The 21,179-nt window shown below is 41.2% G+C and overlaps 1 protein-coding gene and 1 long non-coding RNA gene across 2 annotated transcripts in view; one reads left to right on the top strand and one right to left on the bottom strand.

The window, feature by feature from the left end:
- Positions 1-1,608: 1,608 nt before the first annotated feature.
- LOC126383862 (uncharacterized) lies at positions 1,609-16,789 on the bottom strand. Its single transcript, XR_007569195.1, has 3 exons — positions 16,425-16,789; positions 14,438-14,523; positions 1,609-1,954 (listed from the first exon to the last, which is right to left on the bottom strand). It is a non-coding gene; the product is annotated as an uncharacterized LOC126383862 (long non-coding RNA).
- A 771-nt stretch (positions 16,790-17,560) lies between these two features.
- tshz1 (teashirt zinc finger homeobox 1) overlaps positions 17,561-21,179 on the top strand; it is a 34,161-nt gene continuing 30,542 nt past the window's right edge. The window contains exons 1-2 of the mRNA XM_050034979.1: positions 17,561-17,900; positions 18,060-18,698. Coding sequence (XP_049890936.1) covers positions 18,659-18,698 — 40 coding nt within the window. The 5' untranslated portion in view covers positions 17,561-17,900; positions 18,060-18,658. The remainder of the gene's footprint in view (positions 17,901-18,059; positions 18,699-21,179) is intronic.

Genomic DNA, 21,179 nt, shown 5'->3' with positions numbered 1-21,179 from the left:
GGAACACTGCTGCTGATTTTTAACAAATGTATTTGTTTGAGGTCTTTGAGTGCCACAAGCCGAGTGCATTTTCATTATATAAGAGAGAAGGCAGACATTGCTACAGCCAATACCTCCAGAACTTAGCAACTCACACCAAAACAATCTAGACTGATAAATAGCACTACAGGTATGAGAAAAAAAATGTCTTTTTGATTTTGGGGTGAACTGTCCCTTTAAGTCACACTCCTGTTTTCTTTGTAAGTGACCTGAAGGCAGGTTGAATTTCATTAAAAATATGTTTTAGTTTATTATTTTACTCTCAGTTGTCAGTCAGTGTATTTGCTCAGTGTTGGTAAAATATCTCATACCTCACTTCTCTGTTTGACCCATATCTTCACTGTGCTGTCTGTGTGGGGGGGAGAAAAACGAAAATGAATATGAAAGAAAGGTGAAACGGCCACTTTAAAAACCCTCTTTATGCACATGTATCAGCTGTACTGATGAAGTCAGGGCTGTGCATGTTCTCAGACCAGGGCAGGTCTGGCAGCCCTGCCTACTACTTGATTACGCCACTCTGACAACCCAGCAGCCTAGTAAGGTCAAGCCCTACAGAGTGTCAGAGAGGTGGGATGATGATGTATCTCTTTGATGCCTCCGTTTTTCACCTCTTGACTTTGTTGTTTTTCTCCTTTGCGTCAGTGTCAACTTTTTTTTTGCCCATCTGCCGGGGACGTGTCTCCAATCAGAGCTGGACAGTCAAACCGTTAACCCTCTGTATACCTGGGCAGTAAAAGCATTTCTCTGTCTTATACTTTCTTGTTGGCTTTTCCTCGTATTGAGTGAAATACTCAAACCTGGTGAATAATCCACCTTATTCTGCAGCTTTCTAATGATGTAGCACTGAGAGGGCACAGTTTGCATGAGTGATCGCAGCACATTCAGTGATCTGTAATGCTGCTGACTTGATAATCACACTGAATTGCCATTTTATTTCACTTAAGTTATTGTTACTTACTCATTATTACCTACTCATTATTTATTTGAATTGCTGAACATATCTGAGATGTGTGCAACAATTTAAAGGAAACAGGCTATGATACAGACTGTGTTGGAAATAGAAACAACCACAATATTAATTCCCTAACCTGGTGTACCTCTCCTTTGTGATCTTTGCTGCCATGCATGAGATTTTTGAAAAACTCAAATCCCAGGAGGACTGGAGGGTAGAGTGGGATAACTTAGAGATAAACAAAATGAAGGTTGTCTTCATTTTTCTTTAATGTTAAATTAATGCCATTAAAACATTTGTCCTCTTAATGACAGAATTGTGTATTCAAGGTCAGAGTTCAGTTTTCTTAAATTGTGTCTGCGAACTCTGTTGAAAAATCGGGGATGTGGATGCTATTAAGGCTCACAGCTGCTCTCCTCATTGGAAATGGAAATGCAGAATGTCACACTTGTGTGTTTGGTGTGAAACCTATGTGTCTCATTGTTTCAAATGTCCACAGTATTCACTGTTCATCCTCCAAAAAGTTAACTCTTTAATAAGGTCCTGCGTCTGACAACTAGTAAAGCATGTCTTTATTATAACAGCATCACTGTAGTCATTAAGTGATAGTCATATCATTTCAGAATGAACCAACACACGGAGACAAAGCTTTATAGCAAAAACAGTTTCCATACACAGCATATTTATTAACTCACATACGCTGCATTTTTATCACAAACACAAAGAGCTGTACTCTTCTACAGGATGATTGCAAGTGGCTTGTAGGTGACAACAGCCGCCGTGATCCGGATGTCTTGCCCTAAGCCAGTCGTCCTGTGCGCTGCTGCCTCTGTAGAGACGTCTCTTGTTGTTAGCATGTAGCAGTGGATATTTCAGCTGATAATGCTGCAGACTTCGCTGGAGAAGCTGAGGTCAGGCAATGGGCTATTCTTAGCGTGACCTCAGTCATATTCTCCATTATGTCTGAAAACAAATGGGTATAAATCAGCTCAGATCACAAAAAGGGACTCTAAACTGTAGGATAAAACTCACATTGGTAAATCAGTGTGTTTGTCAGATAATGTGACTCAGGGTGACACAATGGGATGCTACTCAGCCAGATTTCTCTCTTTTCCCCTCTTGGTGTTGGTGTGTGTCTGCGTCAGCGTCTCTGTATGAACAACAGGGAGGGAGGGAAGGAGCTTGTGTTGGGTGTGTATGCGGGGAGGGGTGCATGTGTCGGTGCTCAGGTGGCAGATACCCTAGGTAAATCATTTCAGATCCATTTATTCAGAAGCCTGTGTGCAGACGACACCTGCACAACGCTGCCAAAGAAGTGCCACAATGTCAGTGACTTCGTTTGCAGCTCTGACCCCCTCCACCCCCCGCGGCTGGCGTGTGTGTGTGAATGTGCATGTGTCGTGTGTAGGCACATATATGTATATACTATATCTTCATTTGTGTGTAGTGGTATTCGGTGTCTTTATGTCTTATTCAGAGAGAAATAAAAAAGCATGGGAAGCTTTTCTGTCATCTGAATGTCTGTGTTATTGCTGTGTTGCTTTCAATGATTCCTGCTTTAAATCTAGCTTCACTCCCGTGGACGATTAGTTAATTTAATTACTCTAATGAACAAACCGACGCTAAAAAGGAGGTTTGTTTGGTTCTTAAATAGCAAATTAATTTTTAAAGCGCCTGAGATCAAATTGATGGTATTTTTAGTCTGGATGAATTTATATATTTTTTTTTGATATGACAGCTGTCTTAATCTGTGTTCAAAATGAGCTCGTTTGCCTGTGTCATTTGCGCGCTGACAGTCAGTTGTGACAGTTGTAAAGTGTTCTTGAAAAAGCGCCCGACGTGGACACTCAAGGCAGCCAGACGAAAGATTTGCAGGCTGTGATGTCTGTGTGTCAAATTACTTATCTCGCTAAGCATATGCTGGCACTTCAGAATCATATACTTCAAACCCTGCGGCCTTCAAAAGCGTCAAAACGGACTGTCTTATTCAACACATCAGTCATGTAGCCACCAGCAAAATGAGCGAGATGTCATTTGCACTCAACAAAAAGCTTCCAGAGACATTTAAAGACACTCTTGATGACTGTTTCAATTTGGAGAGGCTGTTAATGATATCGTCTCAGCTGCCTTTTGCAGGGTTTTTTTTTTCCCCTTTTTCTGAAGATACAAGTGAATGACAAAGAGTACTTAGATGTGCACTTCAGCTAAAGCTTTGCCAATTATTAATTTGAATCCTGAAGACAATTAGTAAATCACTACGGCACCCATTATCCAGCTGTTGCCCTGGATTTTTGAAGAGTGAGCCAATCTTAGGGTCAATTTAGTCTGCCAGTAATGACAAAACATAAAATAATGATTCTCTCTGTCACACTATCACACGTTTTGTGCCAATAACAAAGTCCTCTTGTGTCTGATGAGCCTGAAATAACATTCTACAAATAATATTGACCTAATAATAGAGAAAAACAACAAGAATATCTTTACTAAACACCCGCTGTGCTTCCTCATTCACAGTTTTCTTTTGTTTGAAACCCTTTCCTTACACCTCGACACACACACACTCACTCAATGACACATAGATGCAACACACCAGTCCTTGAGCTCCAAGCAAATATCCCCCTTGGTTTGTACTGTTCTAAGTGTTAGAGAGGGTTAAACTATTTCATTGCACTAATTGGCCAGTGTCATTCCTGACGTTTGGATAAACAGCGGAAAAGAGGGAAAGCTGAGACAAATGATGGCTAATTAAACTGGTGTGTGTGTGTGTGTGTGTGTGTGTGTGTGTGTGTGTGCATGTGCGTGAGAGAGAGAGAGAAAGACAGTGCTGCAGAGACAGAAACCAGCTGACAAAAAATGGAGTGACGAAACACCCAGCTTGACAAAAGCAACAACTGCTCCTTGCTAAAGAAACTTAACATAAAGAGAAAACTACTTTCTGCTTTCTTTGAAATCCTCAACTTCTCTCTAATTGGGTTTTATTCAGCGCTGACGGGGAGGGAAATGGAAACAGTGATTGGACACATTTTACTTAGAGTATTTTGGCAGGAGCAAGCAATTTTAGGCTTGAACTGGAAGTGTTTTATCCGGGTTAGAAGTTTCCGTTTTTTTTTGCAATTTCCTATATTGAATGAGAATTTTCATTAAAAAGCAGGCAAAGGTGTATATATAAATCTATTCCCACCAGTTGTCCCTCGCCCTCCCTGCTGCTAGTGATCTGATAAAACAAAACTCAGATAAAAACTCATCTTAAAGGAGCAAGAAACAAAGGAAGATAGAGAGAAAGTAGGGGAAGCAAACTCTTAAAATGAGCTGAGGCACGTCTGAACTCCGACCCACAGGGGACATTTGTTTTCAGAGGTAGCGTGTTGCCCTACCACATCATCCCCGGGGAGATATCTTCCTCACCATTTCTCTGCTACTTCACCTCATGTTACAGCCTCTCTCTCTCTGTCTGACTGACTCACACATGTGGACGCACACACATAAACACACACACACGCTCACATACAATCCCTCAAACCTTCGCCCAACCCCCCACCTCGCCTTTCTCGCATTTGACCACTTGTCAAGGGATGTTTATGGGCCATTGTTTGCAGTGCTGATGATCATTGTCACCGGTTGATTCCATTACCCATAGCCCTCTGATGGATGGGGCCTACCCTGACGTCCACTGATACGGGTGTCCTTGACCACTGGGGCAGACGCAATGAACGGAGGGGGCAGTGGGGTGGAGAGTTGGATCTTCTATTTTTTTTATTCAGTAGAAACAATGTGTCATACTGTTTAAATGATGTTAAGGTGCTCCGTTTGCAGATGTGATGATGCAAAAAACAACCTGAAGTAGTTTCACAAAAGTATGCGATGTTGACAAGAAATGAAAGTATTGTTGACTGGTGGTAGGAAATGGGAAACAAACAGCTGTCTCCTGGTGTCACGACACTGGAATTTCTAACCTCAATACAATTCCTTGAAAAATACTGATATTCAATACTATTTTCAATACCACATAGAAAAATTGACATAGAGGGTATACAAATACATTTTTATTGAAAGATTTGTATAAAAAGGCTGTAACATGACAACAATGACTTTTCTTATCTGGGTTAGTAGCAGAAAACATCAGAATGACTGCAGAGAACATTAACAATAAGGGTGCTTTGAGACCTAGAGTTATCTTGCTTTGGTCTGAATCAGGGACTAATTTTATTACAAAGTAATTGCCTAGAGCTGGTTTGTGTTCTCACGGCAGCATTTACAAGCAGATCAGATAAAATGCTTGACGAAAGCTGTTCTTGATTGGTCAGAATTTCCATGTGGGAAAAATCCAGGAAGTAAACAAAACCTTGAAGAAGAGTACACTTGCGAAATAAACATGACACTTACTAATGTCACAATGGAGGGACAACTACGCAGGTTGATTTTAGCGCTGCTCATCGTGGACTATATTGCTGTCATTGTTCATTTTAGTCAAACCATACAGTTTGAAAACGAGGCGCAGTTCCAACTAGAAAACAATGTTTTGATGCATTGGATGTGCTGAATGTGCATATTAAGGCAGTACAGGAGGAGGTGCACATTAATAATCCTCCAGGACTGTAACATGCTCATGTTTAACCCAAACAATGTGTCATGCAACTGCAGTTGGTTCGGATCGAGGTCGGAACACGTTCTCATCACAAATGAGCCGCACCAGAGTTCGTTTGTAACAAGAAGTTCCTGGTCTGGTTGCTTTGGTGCGCACCTGAGTGTGATTGCTGTGTTTAAACTTGCCCAAACGAACCACACTTAGGGGGCAAATGAACTTGAGTTGGATTGAACTGAACCAAACAGGGCAGGTGTGGAAGTACAGTTTCAAATACTCAAAATCAAAAACACATTTTCACTCCCAACTCCTCAAATGCTGACACTTGGTCACTGGCCCTAAACGTTAAACTATGACACACCAGGTACCCCTCCTGTGTTGATTTTGGACGTGTGCGTGTCAATTTATACTTGTTACATAACTTTCAAAATAAACCTCAGTTTACACAGGTAATGTACAGTTATTGCTTATTACATTCATACACTCTGTTTTCAAATTAAACTTTGAACGTAGATGAGAAAAATACTTACTTGCTTTAGCATTTTGCCTTCCTCGAGGCAACAAAAGCACATGGTTTAGAAAAAACATCATGGTTTGGCTTAAAATAAATACATTTGTTACTAATGTTAAGTAACGTCACATGACATATGTTACTAGTGTAGCATGCTACACTTACTAGCACACTACGTTGTCATGAGAAGAACTCAACTGACTTTTGGTTCTACACAGGACACAAACAGCAGTCTCCTGCATGAAAGTCCAGAATCTGTTTGACCTGTTGACCTTCCCTCCGGCCTTTCTCGCTCATTCTACTACAGTGGTTGCTTAAAGTGTCAAAAAATGCATACCGTCACTAAAGGGTGTCGCTGACCATCAGTATCTGATGACGATACTGATGATCAGGTGTCAGTGTTTGATGAGTTGGGAGTAAGACCAGGCTAGAATTGATATGTATCCATAGATCTATATGTTTGTCCTATCGTAAGGTCTGACTTTCTATTGACTTTGTTGCTTTTAACAGTGGCAACTGACTTCCTCCTTTCCTTCCGTCATAATTCCTACGGTCACTAGAAGGCTTTGTGACCTAAGTGTAAACCTGTCGTTTTGAGGCACTTCCTAAAACAACTGATTCTGTTGTTTTCTTGGGAGAACAGTCACCACATGGCCGACACCCAGTACCAGTGATGGTATTTATGGTTTCATAACAAACAACCAGAAAGGCAGTAATATAATAAACAGTACGGCCTGCAGTTTTCATACACACATCAGAATTTCCTATAAGAAAACTAATGTAATGCTGCAAAGAACAAAAATATAATTATTTAAGCACTTGTGACTGGTGCTTTCTAAACTAGAAGGCAACGTCTTTTGCTTTAACTTACCATTATGAAGTAAATGTTGATTGCACAATGTCATATCTATAGAATAATGACAATGTCAGGGTTTCCTATGAGCCTTGTTTTCACTACGCAATTCTGTCGATCATCAGGTACGATCTCACGACAAAAGTGAAGGCTCAATTTACGGCACAAAGGACGTTCGTCAACCATTACGAAACCAAAACAGGAAAAGAATAGCACTCAGGAATTTGTCTTTTCTGATCCACATGCATCCAGGTATGTTTTTATATCATCCCCTACGAAAAGATATATAAAAAGTAAAAGCAACATCAAAGCATTGTATGTGTTTTAGAATATGTGTTTCCATTAGTTTGGCCTTTTTTGTTTTAGATTTCTGGCACTTCCACAAGTTACTTGATAGTGCATGTCCAGAAAGATGTAAGGTAGCCTACAAGATCAATGGGGAAACCCATATAAAAGAAAATGCAGTGACTTTGTTGGTGATTGTTAAGAACTCCCTAATGCATTGTAATAATTGCATTGTTAGTTCTTCCTTCAAACCCATCACTTCAGACAAACCACTTCACATTTACTCTATTGATAAAGAGTGATTGAAAGTGATTTGAAAGAGAGATGTAAGATCATGCTCTGCTGATAGAGTTTTATATATCTACTCTGTTTACGGCCTTGATTCATATACTTTAACTTAAAGGGTTAACATGATAGTTGTAGTAATTTGTGTTGCTCTCCTCTGGTCTTAATCACATTATTACAGTGCATGTAAACACACCGAGGGGTTGCCCGTGGCCCGGCCTCCTGCAGTGCTCAAGTGTCACAACATTATTTGAAAATTTCTTCACCATGTCATTGAATTAGAGCTCCTGACTCACTAAAACGGATGATCCTGAAGTGAAGGAATCGTTCAGAAGTCACACATCACGAGCAGACAACTGCAATTACTGATGGGAGAAGATGGGCTTGGATTTAACCAGGCCGAGGCCGCGATGTGGTGTCAGTGAAGGATTGGCTGTGGTGTTTGGTGACGGGGGATGAAGCAGTGTTGATAGCTAAAACATTTACCGCGGCTCCAGCTATCGTAATTTTTCACAGAGCCGGGGCGTCATTGATCAGGATGATATCTGGCGGAGGGTAACGGGTAGTTAAAGGCACATGTTTAACAAGCTTCTCCCAAAAATTGTCACATAAAGACTTTCCATTATTATTCTGAACAAAGACAGAGTCGTTTTCTATCCCTCAGATCTGTCTTTTGTCAGCCCGTCCTCACTGGACAGATTACTTTTCTTAGGAAATAGCTTTCCTGGATCAGAAGAAATATTGTTCTCAGATAGAAACGAGACCAGATGCTGCACTTTGAGGGAGAAATTAGCCCCATTTTGTTAAAGTGTCTTAATGATAGTTGAGTTAAACCATATCTGTAGCTATCATATGGACTGTCTTGTCCTTGTTCCTTTAAGACAATGCCATTGTGCAAAAAGAGCAGGAAAACCCAAGCCTCTAATAAAACTAACATTAATGGCATTGCAATATGCAAAGCTATGCTAATTTTATGCACACTGTCAACCTATATAGTGGCTGTTCTTCGGTCATTTCAAAAGATATGACTGCAATTAGACGACAGTTGATTGAAATCATTTGCGTTTTATGATTCTGTTACTTTTGAGAGCTGACAGGGTGTTGTACGATTCACTGACAGTATATTTTCCCTGCACGCCGAGATTAACTGCTATTATTGACCCTGATGCAAACCAATGGGTAATACATTTCAAACAAACTACTCACTCTCTGGGTGATTTGCATGTGGTGTGTCATTTACCATATTCCCTGATTACCTAATGATTTATGCTTTAATATAATGCACAGAGGCCTTTCAAAGCGATACATGCACCATACCTTTACAGTGACTTAACATGTCGGAGACAGAGAAAAATTGAAATGATAGTTTAAGGGCTGCGGGGGAAAAAAAGAAGTCTTATCAGTTAAGACTTGCTTTGTATGTAGGATTTTTTTTCCCTTCTCTCCTTGGAAGGCAGGGGTGCAGTTGATGAATTCTTAAGCAGATCTGGCTGATAATTGTATTTCATAACTGTCATGCGGAGAGGGACTGTCCGCTGAGAAGCTATTTGTGTCACTGCATCTCTCTCCCTCTCCGTCTCTCCCTCTCTCCCTCTCTCTGCAGCCTCTTCAATAAAACTCAAATCACGACAGAGATTGTTAAGTCTACCTCCAAGATTATTAAATCCAAATGGAGAATTTACGGGTGACACTTCATAACAATTAATCTGAGATGCTTGATTAATAAAGTTCGCTCAACCCCCCCACCCACCCCATCCCCCCCTCCCCTTTCTCTCTCATTCTCTTCTGTCTTCACCCTCCCCATCACTAAAGTTGTCCTGTTTGAGTGGGATGGAGGAGGAGGGGAACAGACGTACGGGTGGCAGGATGGTTGTCAGGGACGACATGAGTGTCATTCTTTTTGATTAATGGAGCATTGTGACCCCGCCCCTAACCCTCCTTCTTTCCCAGCATGCCCACTCTCACCTCTGCAGAGCCCCCCCCCACCCCCAATAACAGGTAAAAATAGATGTGGGCCAAGTTATGCTCTCCATTTGAATTCTAGCTAGACATGATCTGATGGGAAAGAAAGGTAGAAAGTAAGGAAAGAAAAACTGGAAAAGAATGAAAGGAAGAAAATGTAAAAAGACAAAATGAGGAAAAAATAAATAGGTGAAGAAAGAGACAGAAATTGAAAGTAAGAAATGAAAGACAAAAGAAGTGGGGAAAGTAGGGAAAAAACAAAGAACTGGAAAGAACTGGAAAATATAAATGGAAAGACAGAAAAAGTAAAGACATAAGTGGAAGGAAAACAAGCAGCTAAAGACACAAATGAAAGAAAGAAATGGAATGAAAAAGAAGTAAAGAGACGTGGAAGAAAAAAGAAACGGGAGAACAAAGAAATCAGAAGAAAGATGGAAAGAAATAACTGAGAAAAACAAGAGAATTGGAAAGAAGCAAAGAGAACAAACTAATGAATAAAGAGGGCCAGAGGAGGAGAGAGAAAGAGGAGGCAGAACGACGGATTTTTGGAGAATGTCACCTACCTAACCTTGTCACCATGTTAAGTCAGCTGTGATTAATTAGTTGAGTGAGACTGAGCAATTAGGTCAGGAGTTTGGGGCGTATGTGAGTACAAATGTGTGTATGCATGCATGTGTCTGTGTGTCCATGCACAACTTCTTTATTTTTTGGGGGGATCAAGATCCTTTATTAACAAAGTATGTAAGCAGTATGTGCAGCATATGAAAAAAAATATGTTTTAGCTTCCCCTAAGTCAGCCCTGGAAATTCTGTTTATACACAACAGATTTTAAAGCAGCAAATACGCTTCTGAGTGAACATAATGCTGAGTGAATTACATTTTCTATTAATACAAGGAGGAAGTGATGCTATTTAACGTATCTGGCAAGTTGCAAAAATGTTCAGTGATGTCATATTTCAGTTGTTTTCCACTAAAACAGGCAACCATTTAACCAAAATCCAGATCTTTAACTAACCCTAACTTAAGTGCTTTTGTTGCCTAAACCTAAGGCAGGAGTCTGGATGCATACCTGGAGTTCTGTCCTTTGTACCCACCTCCCCAACCACCCTCTTACAAAGGCTACACGGTACCTAAATGTAGTGTTTCTATACCTATACAAAATGTCTGCGAACATAATCCAGGCTGCGTTTATGTTGCCACAGCAACCTAATTAAGAAGCAGTTAAGAAACAGACAGGGTTTCCTACCTGCTCCATGAGGACAAGAACAATTCAGAATATAGAAATGAAATAAAAGGTATATTACAAGTTGAATTTATCTGCTTCCATGTTTTCAAAAAAGGTTTAAGTTTTCCAGGATTGATCCCTTAATGGAACACTGAATCTTCCCCAACTGGATGTAATTCATGACCTCCTTAACCCACTGTCCGTATACTCACTGCAGTTTCTCCCTACGCTCAAAACACAGTAAATCTCCAAGCAAGTGGCGAGCACTGGCCTTAGACATGTGGCGAACCCCGAACAGTTCAATGAGTGCTGATTGTTCTGATCTTCTTTTGTGTATATATTTTTTAAGAAAGTGTTAAATATGGATTTCCAAAAGCCGTTTGCATCAGTTCCATGTGGGTCTGCTCTAATCTCGCACAATCCTGCTTTGCATCAACGAAGCCGACGTACAATTTTAAACAGTTTGATATGCGACTTGCATTTGAATTCCGTGTCAAATCTGAATTTACAACAAAATGCAGATGTATAAAATGGTCGTATATTCCCAGTTTTTGCTTGGTTTGCAATAAAGAAAACCAGGAGGGGTAGAAATAAGTGTTATGAAAAAAGGGCCCTGTGGTGTATTATCGCAGAAATGTGGCTCGAGATTCCTTTGAAAGAGTTTGAGGATAAGAAACCCTGAGACAAATCCTTGAACCAGTAAAGGCTTACAAAAGATCATATTTAACAATGATGGCTATATATTTTCCTTTTTGCAATTAAAGAGTCCCTCTGTGTAATTTAATGCTTCTTTTCAAGTGTCGGGTCCCCTGAGACTTGGCCTGTAGCTATGCCATCGCTCTTGGTGATTATCATTAATGAATGTCGGCGAGGACCATCCCTCAATGTGACTAGGGAGGAAACACAAGCCCTAATTAAAGGTTCCTATTCATAAATATATGCCTCAAACTGCACGGATCGACAGGCGCTGTGCACACAAGTCATTTTAATGTCAGAAAAAGCGCCTTTTTAAGAGCGTTTTCTCCCTTAATGTACAGCACAGCAGCAGCAGTGACGGATTTCTGCAGCCAGAGCCCGCAGCAAGGGATCTGTGCAATTTGAGATTCACAGATTTAAATTTAGGAGTAAAGCCGAAGATTAGGATGCACTAATTTGACACGTAAGAAGACTGATAACAAAATAGCTCGACTGCTAACTGCAGCCTTACTGTGTAACTGAACACTGCGCTACAGTTTCTGCATGTAATCCTCAGGAGACTCTTTTGTGTTTTATCACAAAAGGTTACAGGGAGCTCCTTGTGCTGAGAAGTCACACTGTGCATAGAAACTTCTTCTTGTGTCTAAGCAATGGAAATATTTACAAAATGAAAACGTTTAACTGATTACAGGGTGTCACTGAGAAAGAAAATAATCCCTGTTGCTTGTGTTCCCTCATAAAAAGTAATTTTAATCATTTTAATTGCTCCAAATGCAGACTGACAACTGCTCTCATAAACGCTCGCGGTTGCATTGTGGCATCAGTTTCCCAGACAAAGCTATTGGTAATTGTTATGTGAAGAAGATCATGTTAACATTGAGGATAATATTGAGTCTGTCTGGATGTTGTATTTTTTTTTTTTTTTTTTCACAGGGGGCTCAAAGAATCCTGTCGGAAAAAAGGAGCTTGGTGAGACAAACATTTGGCTGCGTCTCTTTCCTCCTTAATGGCTGAAAAATGCTAATTGGAGTGCACGTGTCAAAGAAAACAAAAGGGAAGGGAGGAGGAGAGGGAAGGAGTGTGCGTGTCAGAGAGGCTGGTATTTTGAAACGTGAAATATGTCACTTTATTTCGCCGAGTTGGGGAGGATTTTTGAGCAAGGTTGTTTCCCGGAAGCAGGAAATCTCAGATAAAGTTGCGCCTGTGGTGGTGTGTAATGTAGCTCGTGTTTAAATAGGGGGAGAAAAATGCACTTTCAGACACTCTGCATGTATTCTGCTGAACAATTATTTCACAGATCATGTAAACAAGCTGAAGCCGCTTCCTTTGCTTTCAGCTTTCTTGTTGCTATAAAATAACACCTCGAATCCCTGCGAGACTCGGATCCTTTAATAAACTTGCATCTGTCACTGCTGCACAGCATTTCATCACAGTCGTCGTCCAAACTGACAAAAATCAAAAAAAGCTCAGGTGGGGATTACAAACCTTTAATTGCATTGTCAAAACTACAGCAACATATCGTTTTTTTTTTTTTAAGTCTACACATTAAACAAGTCGAGGAAAAGTAAATCTCTATAAAATATCAAAACCCTTCCTTCTCTGCCTCTCTCTCGCTATCCATATTCACACTTGGCATTTTAATTATGCAGTCTTATCTGATAGATGTGGAGATATAGCTCATGTCAAAGTTAGAGCCTCTTCTTTATTAATTTTTTATTATATATTCTTATATTCAGGCTGTCAATGAATGTCTGGAATCTGATAGGACCCATCATTGATTGAAGATTACTCAAGATTATGAAGAGAGGCATTATCATAAGCTGTAAGCCTTCGTCATTCCAAATGTTCACTTATTTGAATGACACTAAGGGAAAAGATTACACTCTATTTTAGTCCACCAAGAATAAGTTTGGACGTCCGCCGCTCCGCACAGCTAACTAACACTAAAATATAAAAGAGGAGCTTCGTCAGAGAGCATATCAACGAGACGTTAAACACCACGTTAAACCCCTGACAGCACATTTGCGGTGCATTACTCGTACTCGCATGCCAGAGGAGCCCAAACCTTTTGACATCAGAGGTTTATGGCTGCAAAATAGCTCGGGTGGTTCGCCACAGGCCAAAATCTGCAATGCAACGTTAATTATTTATGAATATTAAGAGGTGGGCGTTAAAGTCTTGGTTTATGTCATGATGATTTTTGTTGATATACTTTGCAAGGTGATTCAAAATACATCCTCAGATTTAACTGAAATAAAATGTGTTGACAGATGAAACATTTTAGGATCATATTTGTATAATAATGTATACTTTGTCAGTATGGAAACTTCTCTTGACTGCACAGCAAACAGATCCACTTGAACATATTTTTAGCTTGTTAACCAGTGTCAGACAGAGGTGGTAAATGAATTAAATCACACTACAGTATGTGGCTCTAACACACATTTTATATCATCTACCTTTGCAGTTCTTTTTCATGTGATGCTCTCTGTGGTTGACATGATGATAGAAGTAGGAAAAGTACAGAAATAGTAGTGAGGATGATGAAGAATAGAGGAAGAAACAAGGAAAGAAGGTATTTTTTACAGTGGTAGTTGTTAAAGATGTTTTAAAAGTTGCATATTTTTTGTGTTGCATGTTTGACCGGGAAGCAGCACGCCACGATTAGTGCAAAGATGTCGACAAAATGTGAACACACAAACCTCAAGGCAAGAATTTGGTTTTATTTGCTTATTAGATTTTACAAATAATTCTCAGAATTGTTAGGCGGCATACAGAAAAAAAGTCCAAATGAAATTATAGCTCAGTAGAAATTGTTATTATTCAGGGAGTTCATGTGAAAAATGTGCTGAAATTTAACACATCCTGTTTTTACTATTAATAATTTTTCTCACTCACTGTTGAACTGACATTAATTGACCACATTTATATGAGTAAATATGGATTGCTGGCATATCATTCCCAATATTTTATTTCATACATCTTTTTGTCATGATTTGGTCATGTGAGTTTAAACGTATCAACTTTTTCCAAACAAGCTCCCTCACCTCATTCGACAACCTGCAGAGCTCCTTCGCAGTACGATCCAGTCGATCTCATAAACAGCTGCTCCTTGCAGATAGTCATGTCAGACCTAGAGAGAAAAAAGACAGGAGACAAAAGAAAGCAGAGAATAATGTATGTAAAATATACATGACGACTACATGGCTGCTCTCACCCGCTCTGAGGGGAGTATCGTCACGCAGAAGAGAAGGAAACAAGATGACATGTCATCACGCTGTCACTGTGCCACAGTGTGGAAGAGGGGCTTCATGTATACAAGTTGGGGATGGTGGGAAACAACTGTTTGTGCGCTCGGCTTTTGTCATACATGCGCATGGACACGGCTAGTTGCATCAAGGGTAGTGTGGCTGCTGTAGCAAGCAATTTGGATCATGTGTCCTGATTATGTGTAGCTTTCTGTTTGGAAAAATATGCACATATCTAGACATATGGCACACTGCACATATAGGTCAAAGGTTATGAAGAGAGAAGTGCAGAATTGAAAACAGTATATTTTTTGTCTGGGCTGTAAAGTGTAAATCATGACTGTGACTTTCAGGGATGCTTTTAAATAAAAGCCCAACTGATACACACAAATACACGTTTGTACTTTCACAGTAGTCGTATATATGCCGTCCAAAAAGACGAGAGACGAAGAAGAAAAGAAAAGGAAAAAATGAGCAAAATACCATGAAAAGAGACGGACGCTGTGCAAGAAATTCACCACAAAGACATAAAATTGTTTCTAATAACAGGAAACTTTGTCATTTTAACACGATCGTGCTCTCGTTCTCAATAAGTCCTGCTCATGTTCAGACATTTCAGTGCAGAGCTGGTTCCTACCCCTGCCTCTTGAACCACATGTCCCCCCCTGCTGGCCCAGGATCAGATCCTGCACAAGCTTCTCTGCTGTGATTCCAAAAACCATGCAACCTTGAGTGCAAGAAAGGAAGCCTCACTCTCTAAACTAACACCAAAAAAATAAAAGTGAACACACCAATATATTCTCACTTTTGTTGTGTATTATGACAGAAGATTGGCTTTATTTATTTATTCTCAGTTTTTACTCACTGACCTGAACATTTTCCTGAATAAAGATCTCACATCATAATGAGCACTGAAGGTTGAAAGCAGTTTAAAAGCCAGAAAGTATTATTTTGTTCAAATAAGCAGTTTATCTTGTTGGATTTTAATATTGCAGCAAAAGTAGTGAAAGAAATTGTGTTACAAAAAAACTGTTAACTCCACTTAGTGGCTGTGAGGCAGCTTATACCTGCATCCCTGATGTAATTACAGCCAACCTTTACTGTTTTTGTTCAGTGGATGAAGTGCTGCAGTATTAACTACCTCTCTGAGCACACTTCTGCTCTGCACGGTCACACTGGATTTACCTCACACAACAGCAAATTCAAGCAGTTTGCTTAATATTCAGCAACAGCATTCACGGTTATTTAAGTGAGCCAGAAGGAGCCACAAAATAAGGTGTTACAGTTAAAGCTAAACCTTATATTTCATGTTAGTATGATCAGGTTTTATTGTGTAGTGTTTATTTAAAACTGTAAGGATTTAAATCTAAATATGACCAGTTTAAAAAGTAGATGCACATTTTATATTGTGTAAGCAAATCCAAAATAAGGAGTGATCATTTGTGAGCTGCACCTCTCCTGTCTGTCCGTTTTGGGATGGAAATGTTAGTGACGTAAGTCGGCTCCATCAATCAGCGGGCAGGCCGCTTTGACAGACAGGGACAGACAGATGCTGGGGCGGTACTTGGTATTTCTTTTACCACATAATAGGCGACCTCAGACATCCTCTCTGCGCAGATGATCAGTTTTCGCAGACAGGCAATGGCACAAAATAATACCGAGCGTAAAGACGCAGAAATCTTGTGAGGAGCTTCAGTGCTGTGCGTAATGAGGAGGAGACACCCGGCTGTTTATTACCTGTTCACTGAGATAACAAGAGGCTGGAGGGGTAAATTCAGACACTCACCTGAGTCTGTTAAACCAGGGCGGTTTGCAGAGGGTTTGTAATCCAGCTTCTTGTAAATGATCTGGTCCAAACCTCCGATCGGAGCCGCTGGAGCTGGCGGAATAATGTCCTTAAGTCCCGTAACTGGCCGCAGACGGATGTCATGAGAGCTAGCTCACTTCAGACTGGATGCGCTCTTCCTCCAAGTTATTTACTGATTCTATAACTCAGTAATAAAAACAAACTTTTCCTCTTCTTCTCTCTTCTTCACCATCCTCTCCTGCAGTAACCGGATAAATCATGCTGTCTCATTTGAGATCACATTAGCCTACTTGTGTGCCCTTTATAAACACTTTATGGTGGATAATAGTTAGGATGGAGTGTAGGCTATTAATGGAGCCTCTTGTGGATTCAGAGCCCCTCCCCTTCACCACAAGCCTCACTAAAAAGGTGTAACGAATCGATCTGCAGCCTCCTTTGTCCCGCTAAAGAGGTCACCGAAAAATCTGCACATTTTTTAAGCAAACTTTGGAGCAGAGCTCAGAGCTGATCTGCACTGCACATTTAAGACTGTCTGAACAAGTGAACTCCTTATTTCTCTTATGTTTTTGTGCATAGGTGAGGAAAAATCAGCCATAAAATGGGGAAAACTTCATATAATGTCATGCGTAAATGTGGCAGTTTTGAGATTTTGCAGTGCACATAATTTAAGTCCCACTGTTTACATGAATTATTAGTGATTGATGTTTCAGGGTATAATCCCAATAATCAGTCAGGCCTGATGTTGCTGTGCTTGTAGCAAAGATTATCCTCCTTGTGTCGGATCAACAAAGATTAATAGGTTTATTGGTTGATATAATCTATCTTTTTTTATTTGCTTATTTGAGTATGTGTTGCAAATTAAAAGTCAGGATGTGTATTGATGCTGTACCTCAACTGTAGCAGTGGCTATTAAACCAAATCTCATGTTGGTTTTTAGAAATCTCTCCCCCACACACACACGCTGCACGTCAACTTTTCGAGGCACCTCTCATTCTGCTGTTTTCCTGCAAGTTTACAAATCGGCCACTCGCATGTTGACGCACAGGACGCGCCTCTCCTGCATATGTGCGCAGACAGGAAGGCGTTGAAATGAAAGCCATCCCAGTGAACAATTAGAGCCGCAGATTGACAGGTGGGCTCTGACTGTCAGGGTGACGCTTGTGGAGGGGTGGAGTAAAGGAGAGGCCGGAAAGGCAGCTGGATGTGTCTGTCTATCAGTGGGAGCTGTCTGAACGCACCGCGCATCACCAATGTGCGCACATTTCACTGCGGAGAATATCCAGGGACGCTCGTTGCGCTCTTTAGAATAAACAATAATAAATCCAAACAACAACAACAACAACAGTGAGCACACAGTCTGCGGCTCAGAGGGCGGGCCTGCTCGGTGTGTTTTGTGATGACTTTCTGAGAAATTCGTCAAGTGTCCGTGTTGACAATCGGACGGACAGCGTATATGTGAGTATTTCATTATCCGGGGGGTGTTTTTCGGGAAGACGGGGTGTGAGCTGATTGCTGCGGTCTTTCTCCGCACACACACTTGACTGATTGACACACACCCAGCCTGGCTAACGTGTCACTCTTTCCTCTCTTTTTTCCCTGATTTCCTTTCCAAAGAGCGGAGCTTGGAGACCGGAGCTGGCACCTGGACGGGCGGACGGAGGGGAGCGAGGCACTACAGCGCAGTTTGGACTCGTCTCCACCGCCGAGTGAGTTAAAAAAAAAAAACGCAAGAAGAGGAGCTCCGTTGTCTCCACTTTTGCTGTGAACAGAGGTATGAAATAGTACAGTGAGTGGTGTGAAGATCTTTTGATGGAAACGCGGCGAGCAGCTCCGGCAGCTGTCCGTATCTCCCCCTCCACAGACTGAGATCCGCACGGAGCTTCCGCCAGTTTTTCACCGAGCCAGCCTGCGATGAGTTTCTGTGATCGGCAGAAGTTAACGGACTTCTGTGCCCTGTGTGCTTTAAATCATTTGTAAGCGTCATTTTCTCTCCGGACATAACGACTCTAAAATGATCAGAGATTAAACCTCCACTTGCATCGATATAGAAAGAGACTTCTCCACCCTGCGAGGGATCTACACTTTAATTCTAACATCCCGCTGAAGAACTGAGGAAACGCTGCTGGCTTTGATTTCCTCCTTTGGTTTCCTCTCCAGCTCGTCCGCTATTTTGATCTCTGCATGAAAAGTCAAGCGGAAAGTCTTGCAGCAGCATGCCGAGGAGAAAGCAGCAAGCACCGCGGCGGTCAGCAGGTAAGCCCCGGTCCTCCAAACAAACACCCACCAAGCATCAGACACACACACACACACACGCACTTTATTCCCCCAGCATAACCAGCCAGGGATCAGTGTGCAGACAAGTTTACACAGCAGCGTACAGGCCTGATGCAGGGCACAGCACAAGGACAACAGGACCTCTCATGTGCTTTCATTGTGGAGCCAAGCAAAATTTCACCATGCATAGTTTTCCAACATCTCAACAGCCCATAATAAGTTTATTGCTACTAATCTAAGGCGTGTTTGACTGGCAACAGCATTGTTTCATTTACGCAGCCATGCCTCGGTGCCAATTCTGCCTCTTGAGAAATGAATGCGCTCAGCTGCACTTCAACGCTTTAAAGCTGATCCTCCACAAGGTTGCCAGCATCCAAGTTCTCCAAACAAAGCTCATCTTATCTCATTTTTACAGGCTAACGTGTTTGATGTGTTGGTGCCAGTAAAAAGAAAAAAAAGAAGAGAGAGAGAGAGAGAAAGAAAAGTGGCGTATTTTCAGCTTGTGTTCCGCTCTGGGATTGCCATCCTTGATTTGATGCTTGATTGATCGCCTGTCATGCGACTGCCTTTGATCTATTCATTCCTGATAAACATCAGTAAATCATTCACCATAGAGACACGCATGCGCCCCGGCAGCTGGACTCCCTCAAAGGATAACTTTTTGCCCCCGCCGAGGAGCAAAGAAAAGACAAATTGAAAGAAAAGTTCTCAAGCGGGATAAATACTTTGCGATTAATACCCAAGGGGGAGGGAACAAGGGAGGAGGGGAGGAGGGGTGCTGGGGCGTAGCGAGATCACAGAGAAGCATCTCATACTGAAATAGCCCCAAAACACTGCAGGGTGAAGTGGGGAGGTTACCTCTAATGGTCACTGCAAGCTCTTGACCTGACCTCTGTGTCCATCCAGGAGAGAAGGAAGTGTGAATCTGCCATAAATGTTGAAGAGGCAGCAACATATATACACCTCAACATGAATACAGCAGTGATAAAGTCTGTGGCTTGCTCAATATTAGATAAAGAAATGTAAATTATAGTATTTAGGTGTGTCTCAGATGAGCAACTTCATTAATAAGTGTTGCAATTACAGTGCACAAGCTTTTTTTTTTTAGAGAAAACACCTCACAAAAGTGAATAATGACAAATTCACAGAGAAATTCAACGCCACAATTTCTGTCTCAGCTCCCACATATCTCCCTCTGACAGTCGTGCCTGCATGTTGTCGTTAAGTTGACCAGACGTGAACTGTTCTGAGAGAGAATTGCATGTTTGCCTGAATCCATTTGATGTCCCTGGGCGATGTGAGTGATTGACATGCATTTCCAAATGACGGGGGGGAGAAGAGGAGCCTTTGAAGTTCGTGCAGTAATGACCAAAGCCGAATAAAACAGCTGTAGAATGTTAAGCAGGCGGTGGAAATGTGAGGTTAAGCAGACTTAATCAAGGTTGTGACAGAAAGACTTTGAACTCGGTGGGGCTGTAATTTCTAATTGACGCCAGGCTTTAGTGATGGATAGAGAGAAATGTGTTTGAAGAACAGGCCTGAAAGTGAATAGTGTCGGTTTATACCTCCGCCACAAATAGCGGTGAAATCCCCAAAAGAGAGCTTGGAGGGGGGAAAAAAAGAAAGTGTTTCCTGTTTTCCAGCCTCTTCTGGTCACTCAGCCGAGCTCTGAAGTGGCCCCATTCCGGCTCAGCTTTTGAATATTGATTTAATTGTCTGTTTTTGTGACAGACACATACATCACAGGCAGTAATGGTCAATCCAAACTTGGCAGGCTTTGTCTCTACGTTATTTCCACAGCGTGACATATGGTCAATCCAAAAACTTAAACACCTCTACTGAAGTGTGTGTATGTCCACGGTGAAATGGCGCACACACACCTTTAAACACAGGCTATTTTTTTTTCTTACAATGCATTACCAGATATTTCCACAACCTGGATTTGTCACTTTGGAGTTGCACTAAAACAAAATGTTGCGTACGCTCCTCAGAGGGAGAGGGAGAGAGGTTTCAATGGCTCTTTGTATGCCATTTCAAATGGGCTCTGTTTCATCAGTCACAGTGATGATTTTAGACCCTGTAATGGCGCTGTACCCTATCTACTTTATGACCAGTGACAATACATCAGTGTTCTTTCATTTGGAACCGCATTACTGCATCTGTTAGTTTTGGCAGTTGAGTTCAGTGCAGTGCAATTTGAGCAGCAGAGACTTTTGCTGCAGTCATTTGTCGTCATTTTCCGTTTTTTCCCCTTGTCTCCTCTCACTGAAGTGCAGTTGTGTTGGGAGGTATTTCTCACAGGACCTCGAGGTAAACAATGCAGCAACAACAAGTGATTAAAATGAGAGTAAAAATGAATTCGGAGGTGGTATTTTAAAAGGGGCCAGTTTTGTTTCGTATTTGTGATAAAATTTTATGTGTTTAACTTGTATTGACCTTTCCAGGTTACGTGTAAAACTA

Source organism: Epinephelus moara, chromosome 22 (assembly GCF_006386435.1).
Source record: "Epinephelus moara isolate mb chromosome 22, YSFRI_EMoa_1.0, whole genome shotgun sequence".
NCBI classification, from domain to species: domain Eukaryota; kingdom Metazoa; phylum Chordata; class Actinopteri; order Perciformes; family Serranidae; genus Epinephelus; species Epinephelus moara.
Note: the sequence above shows the minus strand (reverse complement) of the source record. Positions and strands in the feature narration are given on the sequence as shown.